Genomic DNA, 14,866 nt, shown 5'->3' on the forward strand with positions numbered 1-14,866 from the left:
CAGTTACGTAATAAGCAAAGAGCATTTTCTAGGGTTTTTTTAGGACCATGGGGAAAGATAACCTTGGATGTTAATGGCCATTATCCTAATCATTGGGCCTAATGGGGTCCATTTGCTATGGTCTTATCTATAAAGAAATTAAAGCTACCAAAGAATTTAAAGTAAAGAACTATTTGGGCAAAGTGGTAAGTAAAGGTATCCATTAGGGTTTTGATTACTTCCATCATTGGAAGAGTCAAGCCTTTATTCATTATTTATTGTTATATTTTATTATTATTTTAGAAAAAGTTGATAAAACACCTTGATGTATAGATTGGGTAGTGGAGGAGTCAAGAATAGAAAGCTAAGAAATAATTTTAATTATATATATATATATATATATATATTCCTTTTTTGCCATTAAATTACTTTTATATAATATGGAAAAAGACTTTTGTTTGCAAGTGTTTTAAGAAATAGAAAAAATTTTGTTAAGAAAAAATCCAGACAAAGGGAAAAACATGTATGAAAATTTTCTTCAATTTTAAAAAGAGAGTAAGAGAGGGATAAAACCTTTTAATATTGGAATAATATGGAGAATTAAGTTAATTAATCTTTTTTATTTTTAGATTCGAAGATTTTACCATTTATTTATGATGTCTATAATTCTAATTTTAAGGATGGAGGAGTATATTAGGTTGGAGGAGTTTAATTTACTGATTATTAGATTATAATTAAAACTAGTTCAATACTAACTTCCTTTGGGCTAACATTACATATTAAGATAAGTATAGTTTCATTTATATCTTAATCATTTTGATTAATCTCAATTTCTTATTCAATGTCTTATAAACAAATTAATCTACCTTTAAATTATGGGAAAATTAAAAGAGGTGATGAAAAGATGAGAGATATATTCGCTAATTAACCTTACAATTATTTTATATTTTTTAAATATAATTTTCAATATTCTTTTTATTTCTTTATCTAATTTTTCCAAGTAGTGCAAGCTCGGTTGTGATAGATTAAAAAAAAATTAATAAATGTTAATAAGGAGAAAGTATGAAAAAAGAAAAAGTGGATATACTATATAAGGCGTTTTGAGAGAAATATTTTTTAAATAATAATTTTCTCATTATTGCAGTGACTAAAAGAAAATTTTATCCATAGAAATAATACTTAATAGGAAATTTAAATTGGCTGCAATCCAATAGAGATATATGTCAACAATGAATAGGTCTATATTTAAATAAATAAGTAGAATATAGACCTATTTATTTCACTATTAATTTTGGTTTACATGCATAAACAAATTAAAACAACTCCTAATGCATATTTCACTTAAAATCACATTTAAAACCTACAAGATTCCTTGTTTTTAACATATATAAACATCAAATTTAACCTTTTTAATAGAAAAGGTTAATTTACTAATAAATTAATTTAACCTCCAAATTTTTTTTTACTTTTTATTACATAAAAAACTAATCCTATCTTAATACCAAGTTAAAATCCAAATTCTTCATGTGCTCATACTCCTCAATTCCCTTTTCCCTTTGATGGTCCATGTCTATTATTGATCTTAGTGCAAAAATACATCAAAGGAGTTTCCCTTCCCAATAAAGTTTGAGTGAAAAAAAAATTTTCAGATCTCCTTTTTCTTCTTTATTTGATTAAAGATCTTCATTGTTCTCCCTCTTATATTCACTTTAGTTTGATGCTAACCTTTATATCTTTTTATCAAGATCTAATTCTATATCTTGTTGTCTAGATTAATCTTTCATCACTTGTACCTCTTTGAGCTCCTATTCATTAATCCAATTACAAAGCTTTTCTTTTTTTTGAGGAAGGGAGGACTAAATCTTAACTTTTGTGTTGATTCATCTTTTCATGAAATTTATGAAGTATATAGTGATAAGACTATTAAAGTTCCTCATTGAAACCATTTCTACTTAAATACAATTTCCCTAGTTTCATGGAGATTATATTAATAGTATTTTTCTTCATTAATTATTTTTTTAAACTTATATTTATTTTTTCAGAGTTATTTTAAAATTTTTATTTAGGAAGTCATTTTTGTCTAAATTAATAAAAATAATAATAATTATTCGTCAAATTTTATGGTTCGGTCTCGGTATTAATAATAACCAGTCAAGTATGTAAGGTCACAACACAATGAAGATCCCTTTCATTATATTTTTTTTTATTAATTATCTTATATTTTGATCCTAATATATAATCCTAATATAATCTAACCTATATTTTGGTTAATAAAAAAAAAATCATTAATTCTCAATTAATCACTAATTTGGTCTTCCTTGAAACTCTTACATACAAGTTTATATATATATATATATTATAACTCACCAAGGAACTACTTCTCTTATTCAAGCTCCCAAAACATATTACATAGTTCATGGCTTTGGTGGCTTCCAATGGTCTATTCCATCTCAAAGTCCTCATGCTCAAGCCCTCAAACCTCCACAACCCTAAGCCTAACCCTAACCAAGTCATAAACTCATCTTCTCTTTCATCAAAGAAGAGATGCTTAAGGTGTGGTAGTCTCTACCATGATATGGATAACTCCCCCACTGCTTGCTCTTTTCATGGCCACACAACTGGTACCTTACTTTCTCTCTATCTCTTTCCTCTCTCTATCTTTATCATCTTGTTTTGCATTTATTAATTTAGATAAAAAATACTAGCTAGCTAGCTAGTTGTATAAGATTATAAAGATAAACCTTTTAACTTAATTACCTTTTCTCAAGTATTTATCTTTAACTTCAACAATAATAAAAATGATGTACATATATATGTGAATTTTAGCCATTTATGCATGAAACCTAATGTTTTAGTTGGCATAACATTGTTTATTTTTAAGGTACATCACTTGGTGTATATCTATATTTAACTTCAGAAATAACCATGTATAACATATATACTTTTACTTAATTATAAGACCAAACACTTATAAATCTTTATTGTTTACACTAGTTTTTAAACATTTAACTTGCAGTAAATTTGAGAAACAACAATCATTAGTTGTGGTTTAGAAATTGTACCTATATGTTAGTTGAGATATGATAACTGAGAGTACTACTACTTGACTTTTTTTTTTACCTCATATTTCAAGATGCAAAATTATTGGTCCTAAATCAAGTGCAACATTGAAACCATATAATTAACTCAATGTGACAAGTGCATAATTGAAACTAGTTTCAACTATTTATATTAAAATTATAAGTCAATAATAAATACATAAATCATGTCTAAATCAAAATTCATTAACTAGAACTACAACCAATCTTTGGCATTATAGGTGAAAGAGGGTTGTTTGCACTAGCACCGCCGCATCAAGGTATCGACGGAGAATGGAGCGAAAAGAGTGGTGTTATAGTCTACCGATGGAATGAGAAAGGAAACCGGCCAAACACCGGTAGGGCTAACTGGAAGAAGAGATGGACATGCTGCCAGGAGTATGATGAGCATGCAACACCTTGCAGAAAAGGCTGGCATGTTTGCTATGATGATGGATATACATTGTATTAATATTAATTAATTTGTGCTCATTAAAATTCCTTCATTTATATCTTGTCTTAATTTGTTGCCTTCTTCTTGAGTGCTCTGTTTCTGAATATATAATCGGGATTGGAATGCACACAATCTATAGTATATATTATCTTGAAATTATTACTAGGAATTTTATTTGAAATATCTATTTTTCAGTTTGTTTATATTAATTCACAGGTTTTGTTAGATGGATTATAGAAATTTCTAAGCTGGATTATTGAATAAAAAGAAGTATACCTAACTATTGTGTGTTGTTGCATAAAACTAAAATGTGATTTATGGAATTACTTGTATTGTGTTTTAAGAAACTAGGTACTAGTGTATGAACATGAATTGCATAGGTTGTATGAGTTTATATATTCCAATTACAATACTTTTTATTTATATATTATTTAGATTAAAGTTAAGCATTTTTATTTTTATTCATCTCCACTCCATACTTCTTCACATTCTCCACGGATATAATACATACACAAATAATATAAAAATCAAATATTTATATTAAAAAAATATTAATTTTTTTTTCTTTATTAAGTGAGAGGTTGAGAAATCAACTAGTTATTACATCAGTTGAGATAAGTAATTTATCCAATTCATAAAAAAACATTAAAATAAAATAAAATTAGTAGTCTGAACTTGCCATATATTTATCCTTCAAACTCAACTTATTAATAATAATAACTCATGCAGGACCTTTCCACAACCTCACAACGACAAAATTATACACATCCTTCAAACTCAATCCATAAAACATATAATAAAACTCATGCATCACTAAAACCTCTCCACATCCTCCTCACAAACCCATTCTATGAAGTACCAATAAATGAAGAACAAGAGTCATCCTGTCTAAACATATATCTCAACAACATACATACATACATACATACATACAAATATATAGATAGACCTTTTGAATTATTATTAATTCAAAAAAAAAAAAACTCATGCATCACCATTATCACCATGCAACACGTACATCCTCCAAATTAAGATAATCAGAAACAAATCAAGTAACAACAGTCTTGAAAGAGTCATGGATTCTTGTGAGCATATCCTTGTCACGCTGCCACTCAGTGTTCGGCGCGGCGACGAAGTGCGCGTAAAGCTTGTTGCGCGCGCACGTCACACTAATAAGCCGGTGAGCGGCGGCGCCGTCTATCTCATACTCGTAATAAACCTGCCCATCACCGTCCTTCTTCTCCATTGCGCGCACAGTATCAGCGCTGGAGATCAAGTCCTGGAGCTCAACGTCGGACAAGGCGAGGTTGGAGAGGACGGTGTCCATGGGGGCAAGAGCTCGGAAGCCGGCGAGGTAGGTGAGGTAGACGCGCTCGGAACGCTTCTTAGGGTTGAAGAACTCGGAGTCAGTGCCGTTGGTGCCCTTCTCGATCTTGGAAACGAGGCGCTCTTTCCAGTCGGAAGGGACCTCGTAGGTGTACTCGGCGGCGTCTTGTTTGGAGGAGTTGCCGCCGTAGCCGCCGTAGTTGGCGGCGCTGGCGGCGGTGCCGTAGTAGAGGTTGAAGGAAGGGGAGGAGAGGGAGAGGGAAGGGATGGAGAGGAGGAGGGAAGTGGCAGCAAGGGAGGTGGCCAAGGGTTTAAGGAAGTGGAGGTTGGAGGGTTTAGGGTTTAAGGAAGGTTTAGGGTTAGGGTTAGGGTTGGAGGTGGAGGAGAAGGTGGTGGAGAGGTTGGTGGTGAAGAGGGTGGCCATGGGATTATTAGGGTTGGATTGAGAAGAAGGAGAAGAGAGGAGGTGGGAGTTGGTGTTATCCACATTTGGATTGTTGGGTAGGTTTGGGTGGTTTGGTTTTGTCCACGTGGATGTTTTTGTGTGTTTTTTGGATTTGTTAAATAAATATATAAATAATAAAAAATATATATGTAAGAGCAAAGATCACGTTATGCATCGGGAAATTGGACGTTGTTATTTTTTGGGTTTTAACAATTAACTATATTTATGTTGTATATAATCTATTGAAATTAATTTATGATTAAAAAAACATCATTTTTTGTTTAGTGTTTTGGAATTAATTTGTGTGTGAAGGATTTGATCTGTTGGAAATAAAATGATGTTTTAAAGATTTGTAGTGTAGATTAAATAAACTAATAAATTATATTAAAGTTTAAATTTACAGCAGTTACAAATGGAAATGAGTTAGATTTCTGACCACATTCTTCACAAGGCCCTCTTATCTCTTTCTTTTCCATGCTTAGGTTATGGGAGATGGAACCGAGAAAAAGGTATTAGTATACAGGATAACAGCCATGTTAAGTATCCCGCCTGGGAAGTATGTTTGCAAGAATGAAACTCAAAAAAATTGACGGAGGCTAGCACAAGCGGTGGAGCATGTGATTTAATTCAATACAAAGCGAAGAACCTTACTAGAGGGATTTGTTTGGGAAGTAATAAGCCCCTTTGACATTTATATATTCATCTACAAAGAATTCTCGATGTGAAAACATAGAGACAAAGGGCTGATATAAAACTAATTAATAGCTTCAATTTTTTGATCTAGGATAACAAAATTATTGCTTTGGATATCTTGAACAAAAAAAAAAAAAGAAGAAATACATAGATTGGCCTCCCCTTAGCAATATGTGTGTTTTGCAATGTTGTTGTATAGGCAATTGACTATCGGTTCATGCAATGCTCCTTCATTTTGAACTGCCCAACCTAAATAGCTGAGACATGATCCTCCTAAGAGCCCAACCTTGAATTTGACTCCCGGGATATTTAGGATCTCTTCATTCAAGTTATTTGGCTAGAAATAAAAAAGTAATAGCCTCATTCAAATGATATCTCTTTCAGACATCTAAATTTTTATTAAGATTAATCATACTTTTTTTTTCATTAGTTGTAGCTTAGAATTCGAATGGTTGACTTTGAGGGTTAGGGGACGACTCAAGTTATTAACTGAAACCTCAACTTTCTATCTATTTCTTTGAGGGATGAGATGAGCCCAAGATCTTTGACATCCCATGTCACGCCCCGACCTACGGGCCCACGGAATGCGACAACCGCTGCGATGATCCCAAGAAGGGACACTTCGCTACTCAACCCTCGGGGCACAACAAGGCTAACCAATAATTTGGAAACAACAATATTTACACTGGTACAAGATATAGAAGTTCACTCATACATAGCGAAAGTAGTAATAACAACAACAAGGATATATAGACATAAAGAGGTATACAAATGCACAAGGAAGCAACACTAATAACAGTAACAAAGTTGGTACATCAAAGTTTACAAGTTGCATATTGCAAGCCAACAACAAGGTTTTCTACATTCTAGTGGATCCCAAGACTCAACAACATATGTATGAACAAAATAAACATACATGAACTGAAAGGAAATGCAACAGAGAGAACAGTACCAAATGCTCAACACACTGCCACACCGCCACACCTACTACCTACAAAAGGCTGGGAAGAGGAAAGGGGGGTGAGCAACTAATGTTACTTAGTAAGGGGAGATTAGCACAACTCTAGTAGAAATATACCACAATAATGACATAAATCTCCAAATATGATATTTTACAAATAAAAATAACTAGTTTAGAACATGAATACATATAATAGCAAACTTTAATACAAAATAGCAAGAAAGATAGAATAAGAGGCATTCTACCTCAATTAGGGTTTGAGAATATCAAAGTGTAAAAATACTGAATATAGAGTTCTAAATGATAGGAATAAGTTAATCATTAAGTAAAGCTTCTATAATAAACATGTAAATAAAAATAGTTACCAATTATAAGTATAACATAGTAAATAACATGAGTTTCACAATAAGTAAACATAATACTAGTGCCAAATCAAATTTACGGAAGACTGCCCTCCTAAGAACGACAGCTGGGCTTAGCCTCCTCACAACAAATTCAATATGACACAACAAAAGAAACACAAAGGGAGTAAACCTCAAACCCAACATAAAGCAACACTCAACACTCACCCAGCATAAAATGATCTAGAAACCTCCCTAAACCTTCACCGCCGCTGCTGTTAGGTTTAGAGCAGTCAAAGTACTCATGCCCTTGATGTTGACCCATCGATTCACCATATGGTGACAACGGTTACCCGATGAATATCCAGTCAGGACTCTACACTCCCACATGAACTGACCCTTATAGTAATCAGCCGATCTACCACGCCACATCAAAAGACTGGCCGTGGAGACCGCCTACTGCAGTAGGGTATCACTATCCAACTTAAACAATAAATACAACTCGAGTACAATAGCCAACAATAACAACAACAACAACAATACCTCAGCCATTTCCATAAGAAAATGATAAAAACACAAGCAAAATTCAAGCTTTTAACACAAATCAATTTACAAAATCCAATACAAGAAACAACATGGAAATTCTTTCCTTTCGACAACCCAAAAGGAGTTCAAGTTTAGATTACACAAAATCAAAGAATTCCATGACAAATCCCAAGTTTCACAAAACAAAGATTTCACAAACTCTTTGAAGGATTTCAATTACAAGTCAAACATGAGCATTCAAACACCAAATAAAACATTCAAGATCTTTAAAAACAATAACTATCATTCAACAAATGCAAAACAAGTATAAACCAATAAAGATTTACTTAAGCCATAAACTCATTCCAAAGCAATAAACATCTCAAAATCAATCATGAAACCAACAAAAATCTCATTAAGATAGAGTATATATAAACATACAAATATTGGTAATCTTCTAATAGGGTCATGCTTAATAATCCAACTCACTAAATTGACGATTTCTCTTCCTCGCAAGCTAATCCTCGGCTAACTCTTTGCCTCGAGCTAAGGCTTCACGTCCTTGCCAATCACAACAAATAACATCAAAGATTAGTATAAAAATCCAAGCAAAGAAACCCTAGGTTCCTTCTACCAAACAACCCTAAATCGATCCTAGGGTTGGCTCAAAGCTAGGTCTATAGGTTACCAATGAAGTTCTAAGGGTTTGAGGTTCTAATCCAAAAAAAACTAAAGAAACAACTAAAGCTTATCGGCGCTACAGTAAACTCAGTATTACTACAGTAAACCGACCCTAATACAAAAGTTTTCTCTCGATTTATAACATCTAATCAAGAAATTTCTTTACAAACAATCACACAAATGAAAAACAAAGACATTGGCTTCAATTTGAGCATACAAACAACCCAATCCAAAGTGTATTTATAGATTTGCAAAGATTTCCAAAACTAAGAAAAACGAGAGAAAATACAGAAGAAAACCTTGGATTGAATCTCCTACCATACTCAAGAGGATGTGAGGAGGAGAATGGATGTTTTGATTCGCAAGAAAAGCTCGCCGGAGAAATCTCTAGGGTTTGAGGTGTTCGGTCGAATGAGCTAAAGCAAGAAGAAAGAAAGAAGAAAGAAGTAACGTAGAATTTGTGATGCTACAGTAACATGCTGCTACAGTGCTGGCTGACTATAGATACATTAAAAACTGGTTATAACATCCCAACAATTAATAGAGCGCCTATGAATAGATGATTCAATGGGTGATCATTTCCTAGAAGCTCTGTCTTTGGTTTTTTTTGCATTTTCCTTCAATTTTTTTTTTTTGAATTACCTACCCATCTCGATATATATGACTCATCCCCTGTACTTTTCTTTTTGTCTAGTCCCTTATACCTTTTTTTTTGTATCTCTCTAGTACCCTCTCCTTTGTACCACACTCTCCGTATTTGTATTTGTAATAGCTATATACCTCTAATATATTTCACGTAATTTATTTATCTTCTTAAAAAAAAAGCTATTTTATAGTTATGTGATATTATAGAAACTAAACTAGATACTATTTCTAACATTTATGGATTTTGTTGGGTTGTATATTAGGAATGCTAATATTTATTATTGATAATGTGAGAAAATTATAAATGCACCGACGCCCTTTTGGCCTACTAATAATTGGTATTGAGTTATTTGCACAAAATGCTTATTTTTGGGAGGGTCTAAAATCAAATCACAAATCCTACGCAAAGTGAGAGTATAAGTCTTGTTAAACTCATAGTTACTCTCCACATTTGTACACATCCATGATTTTTTTTTAAAATTGAGGTAGCCTATTTGTAAAAATAAGAATTTAAAAATAAATATATTAATAAATAAATTGTCACATCAATCATTGAATGAACTTTAGGAAAATGATTAGATTCAAAGATGTCAATCGGCAATAACATTATTTACACAATTTGGGCATTTAAATTGACAATGACTTCGACCTATTGGAACATATATAATATATATGCGCACATTTCTACACTCAAATATGAACAATGATGTTATGTTCAACTTGTTTGATATGAATATCCTTTAAATTATTATAAAGTTATAATTAGTCTGGAATATTATAAAATTCAATATGAGCTAATTATACCAAGAATTAAAACTATTATAATATATAACTTCCTACGATTTTATATCTTTGAACACATAACATATAACTAGTAAACAATTATTATTTAGATCTTTTATAACATTCACAAATAATAATCATTAATAAATTGATATTAATGAGTAAAGTCTCGAAAAACCACTTGTCCTCACCGATAACTCATCATAAATTGCTAAAAAAACAAAAATTCGAGTATGATATTGCCTCAAAAAATCTTGCCTTCCATAATAATCAATATTGTTCACAGACTATACACTAAGATATTATATTGTTTATCAGTAGTATCTTGTGAGAGGAACAATGTTTTTTCCCCTTCAGAATTACAAAGGAGAGAGAATTTATTCTTAGGGCATCTCCAATCCACAACCCCAAATTTAGTTCTGCTACATTAAATTATACTTTAACCACAAACCTCAAATTTTCCCCCAGGAAAAACATATTTTTGAAATATTCCTTCCACATTTTTTTTATTATTATTATTATTATTATTATTATTATTATTCAATAAAAACTTTAAATTACTCATTTAATTTTAACAATGATTTAATTAAATATTTATTACAATTTAATAGTTTACTAATAAAAATAAATTAAAAAATTTTACAACTAAAATTTTTTTAATTCATGATTTAATTTATTTAAAACTGAATTATGAATTTCTTAATTGTTTTGATAAATAATGAAATTAATTTTTCATATAGCAGGAAAATATTTAATACTTAAATACATGATTGATTACAATTTTAACAATAATAAAATTACTTTAATTATATATTTTACATTGAAAATCATAGACAAAATACAATAAATACTTAATATGACAACATAACATTATAAAGGAACATTGTCTCATTAGTTTTAAGAACTTTCTGAATTAGTATATTGCTCTCACAAATGCTCTATCAACGCATTGCAAAGTGCAATGTGAGCTTTTTTGCCTTTAATTTGACTATATCAAGCCACAAACTTTTCAAATCAAGCATTTTCATCTTCGATGTCTTCTATAGTTGGTCCAAGCATATCTGTCGATTTCACAGTCGATGCGCTAAGGTCTCTCTCGTCCTCAACTATTATGTTATACATGATAATACAAGTTTTCATTATGTCACCGAAGACATCCTTGCTCCAAAAACGTATAGGTCCTGCAAGAATTGCAAATCTTGTTAATAGAGCTCCGAACGAACGTTTCACATCTTTCCTGCATGATTCTTGTTTCTTGGCAAAGTACTTTTTTCGGTTACGTGGCTTGTGAATAGTTTGCACAATAGTTAACCATTTAGGATATATATTATTAGCTAAATAATATCCCATGTTATATTCTTTGCTTTGAATAACATAATGAGCAGAAGGAGCAATACTTTAGGCTAAATTAGAGATCAAATGAGATGATTCTAACACATTAATGTCATCATTCGTACCTGGCATCCCAAAATAAGCATGTCATATCCAAAGGTCATAATCAGCAACTGCTTGAAGAATAATAGTTCATGACCCATTCCCATCTTTGTATTGGCCAGTCTATTCTGTGGGACAATTTTTTTCACTTCCAATGCATACAATCTAGACTGCCCAACATTCCAAGAAAGCCTCGTTATTGCCCAATGTGTAGCAACCTTGCGAAGATATTGATTTGAAAAAATCTAAACAATTGCATGACAAAATCTCTTCAAGCTTTCAATGGCAGTTGGCTCACCAATTTTCACATACTCATTAGTATTTACTAGTAAACTATACAGATAAGGACGCAAGTGTACGTGTGCCGATCGCTTAATAAAGTGTGCGTAAATGCAAAGTGTCGGTCCACAGGGAAGATAGTGAGTACTAGTAATAACTCTATATCTGAAAAATAGCCTGAATAGTGAATTGTTTGTATGTGAACTAAAGCAAAAGATAACAAGAGAAATACGGGAAAAGTAGAAGGGAAATCAAGGAAGAAAGTAATGTCCGGGCATAGCATCCCTCTAGGGTTATTCAGTACAAGGCAATGGCCGGCTAAACAAACAATCCTATTTGAACCAATAGGTTTCCAGAATTATACTAAACCCCAATTTTTCAAGCGAAGAGTAACTGAATAGGTGCAGAGTTGATACAGACATCCACACAATCGTATTAACACTATATAAAACCTCACTGTGAGCTAATGACAATCTCTTAAGTAGATAATCTTCCCCAAAGAGAAAGATGATCCCTAATCCGAATACAGAGCAGAGATGCGATTTCTCTTAAAATCCACTCCACATGATTGCAAAGAGTGCGAAGACTCCCAACAACTCACTCGGGAGAATTGAGGGAGACGGAGTCTCCAAAGTACCATGTTCTCAGACTTACTCACAATTTCCTCTAATCATGGCATGTCTATGCTAGGTGGGTATTTCTACTTGTCACGTAGCACATCAAACATGATAACTAGGGATTTCGCTGGTTTACAACCAAGCATTTAAACAAGCAATTAGATTCAAATAGATATGATTGCAAACAAGAAATCAATTAAAGTATAAAAAATCCAACAACCAAAGTCATAGAAGTAAACCCTAGAGTTTAATTATACCCAAACATTTACAAATTATCCCTCCATTAATGGAAGGCAAGCATTCAAAATACAAAGAATAGAGGAAAACATGAAATCCATGAAAATTCCATTTTCAATCTTTAGGATGAAGAGTCACCGAAGAAACTTCCACGCACGCCATCAAGATGAGCTTAACAACTGCGATCTTTAATCCCATTGAATGTAGGACCAAATCCCTCTCCAAACCGCCCTTAGAGTACTAGAGATACGGCCCTTTTCTTCCTCAACCTCACCTTTAAGAGTCGCCCCCAAAAGATAGAAAAATAGGATATAGAATAATGCCCTAGAAATCCTCATAAGTTATATTTATACTCGACTGCTTACGGCTTGCGGCAGTAAGGACTAGGCCGTAAGGGAGCTGGAGAGGATTATCGTGAGCCTTACAGGAAAGCTTACGGTCGTAAGCCCCATCCGTAAGGTCTTCTGATATTGTTACGGTCTAGCTTACAACCATAAGAGCTAAATCGTAAGCTTCATTGTTTTGATTCTTGCGACTGCCCTTACGGATGTTTGCTGCGGTCATAAGCTCCTCTGGATGGTCTTTACGGGCATCCTTACGGGCGTAAGCCTTGCCTGGAAGGTTCTTTGGATTAGCTATAATTCTCTCTTACGGGCATAAGCATGCCCGCAATGTCTTCTGGAATAGACTTACAGCTGTAAGGATGACTGTAAGCTACCCTGTAAGCCACCCAGTTTGCCTTGTCCTTGTTCTAATGATGCCAAGAGAGCTCCAAACTCATATTTTTTGGTCTAGTTAGCTTCCTTTAGCTCTCCCTCGTCTTTAAGCACTACCCTAATCCTGTTAATATAAAACACACAATATTTAGCATCGAATTCCATATTATGATTCTAATACATGTCAATTGAGTGTACAAATTGATTTGCAATATATGAACATTGTACACTCATCATATACACTAGCATCTAGAATATAGCAGTTACTTTATGTAAAGTTGACATCCCAAGTCTACCAAGCCCATCTCTTCATTGTTGAAAATAGTTGTCATAGCTTTGAACTGCATCCACTATCCGAAGGAACAAAGATCTTAACATTCGAAAACGTCTTTGAAACACGTTTTCATTATGTCATGGATTTTTAAAAAAATAATCACTTTACCGCTTCACGATCTCGATGTATCATCGCATAACTTGGGGCGGAGCCTCCACGGACAGGTTCATTGTTACCAAGCATGAGAGCAATTTGCATAATCTTATTATTATTATGTCTTATTTGGCAAACTATTTCATGTTCTTATAGCCTAGTATGAGGAGTCTCCATGACTTTATCCTCTAAATTAGAAGTGCCTCCAATATTAAAATTTATATGGAATGATTGAAGAATATTTATTGCCAAGGCAAGAGGCCAAGGAAAAACCCAGTTGCCTTCCAAGGATGCCAAATTGGCCCTTAATATGGGAGCCCAGAAATTACTGTGTCATCATGGGTCTTCTGTACCCTCACATATCTTCCTATACAAGTCACAGGTCTCCTATGTTCTCACATGTCTTCTTGTGCTAGCTGTGGGTCTCCTATGTCCTCACATGTCTTCATGTGCAAGTCATAGTCTACTGTGTGCTCACATGTTTCCTGTGCTAGTCACGGGTCTCCTGTGTCCTCATATGTCTTCATGTGCAAGTCACGGGTCTCTTGTGTCTTCACATGTTCGTCTGTGCTAGTCACTGGTAACCATTTAGATACACATTATATATAACTTCTTCTAGAACACATCTTTGTTACCTTTGATTGAAAATGAATTCTTGTCAATCTAGATACATCAATGCAAAGGATATCTGCCTTTGCCAAATTTACATGTTCTCAAGATCTAATTATTGGTGTAAACCAATCCGGTGAATGTTTTTGGTCTCTAGTGGAAGACAAGTATGCAGAGAAAAAAAAAAGTAATTGGTGTCTCATGATGCGAATTCTCTGAAGAAACGAGTTCAAGCAATAGAGAACGATTGCCGGAAATTGAATGCATGCATTCGACAAATAGAGAATTTAAATCCTAGTGGTGCTTCAGATCAAGATATTGTAAGTACATCTTTACGATTCTTGCATGTAAACTATATATTATTTTCTTTTAGCTTGACATTACAAAATTTTGCAGTTAAGTCAAGCAAAACTGTTGCTAGGACGAGATCTAAAATACCATAAAGGTTTCAAGTATGATCATGTATTGGATAAGGTACAAAATTTTGAAAAATTTAAGGACCACATAATGTCAATTTTCTCTCCTCCGAGCTAGCCAAACAGTGCAACACTAGAAATCTCAATTTGCAAGATCCTCTAGATTGTCACAATTTTCAATTAACCTAGATGATGATAGTGGTGGAAACTCTTCCCAACGT

The 14,866-nt window shown here is 33.1% G+C and overlaps 2 protein-coding genes across 2 annotated transcripts; one reads left to right on the plus strand and one right to left on the minus strand.

Moving 5' to 3' along the window:
* Window positions 1-2,373: 2,373 nt before the first annotated feature.
* LOC120252880 lies at window positions 2,374-3,566 on the plus strand. The gene is made up of 2 exons (XM_039261077.1): window positions 2,374-2,600; window positions 3,299-3,566. Exons 1-2 carry the CDS (start codon window positions 2,396-2,398, stop codon window positions 3,526-3,528), a joined length of 435 nt encoding a protein of 144 aa, XP_039117011.1. The 5' UTR covers window positions 2,374-2,395; the 3' UTR covers window positions 3,529-3,566.
* Window positions 3,567-4,481: 915 nt separating this feature from the next.
* On the minus strand, window positions 4,482-5,303 carry LOC120252800 (thylakoid lumenal 19 kDa protein, chloroplastic-like). Its single transcript, XM_039260960.1, has one exon. The coding sequence runs from the start codon at window positions 5,258-5,260 to the stop codon at window positions 4,559-4,561; it is 702 nt and encodes a 233-aa protein (XP_039116894.1). The 5' UTR covers window positions 5,261-5,303; the 3' UTR covers window positions 4,482-4,558.
* Between the last annotated feature and the right edge of the window lie 9,563 nt (window positions 5,304-14,866).

The sequence above is a fragment of the Dioscorea cayenensis genome, chromosome 24, assembly GCF_009730915.1.
Source record: "Dioscorea cayenensis subsp. rotundata cultivar TDr96_F1 chromosome 24, TDr96_F1_v2_PseudoChromosome.rev07_lg8_w22 25.fasta, whole genome shotgun sequence".
NCBI lineage: Eukaryota > Viridiplantae > Streptophyta > Magnoliopsida > Dioscoreales > Dioscoreaceae > Dioscorea > Dioscorea cayenensis.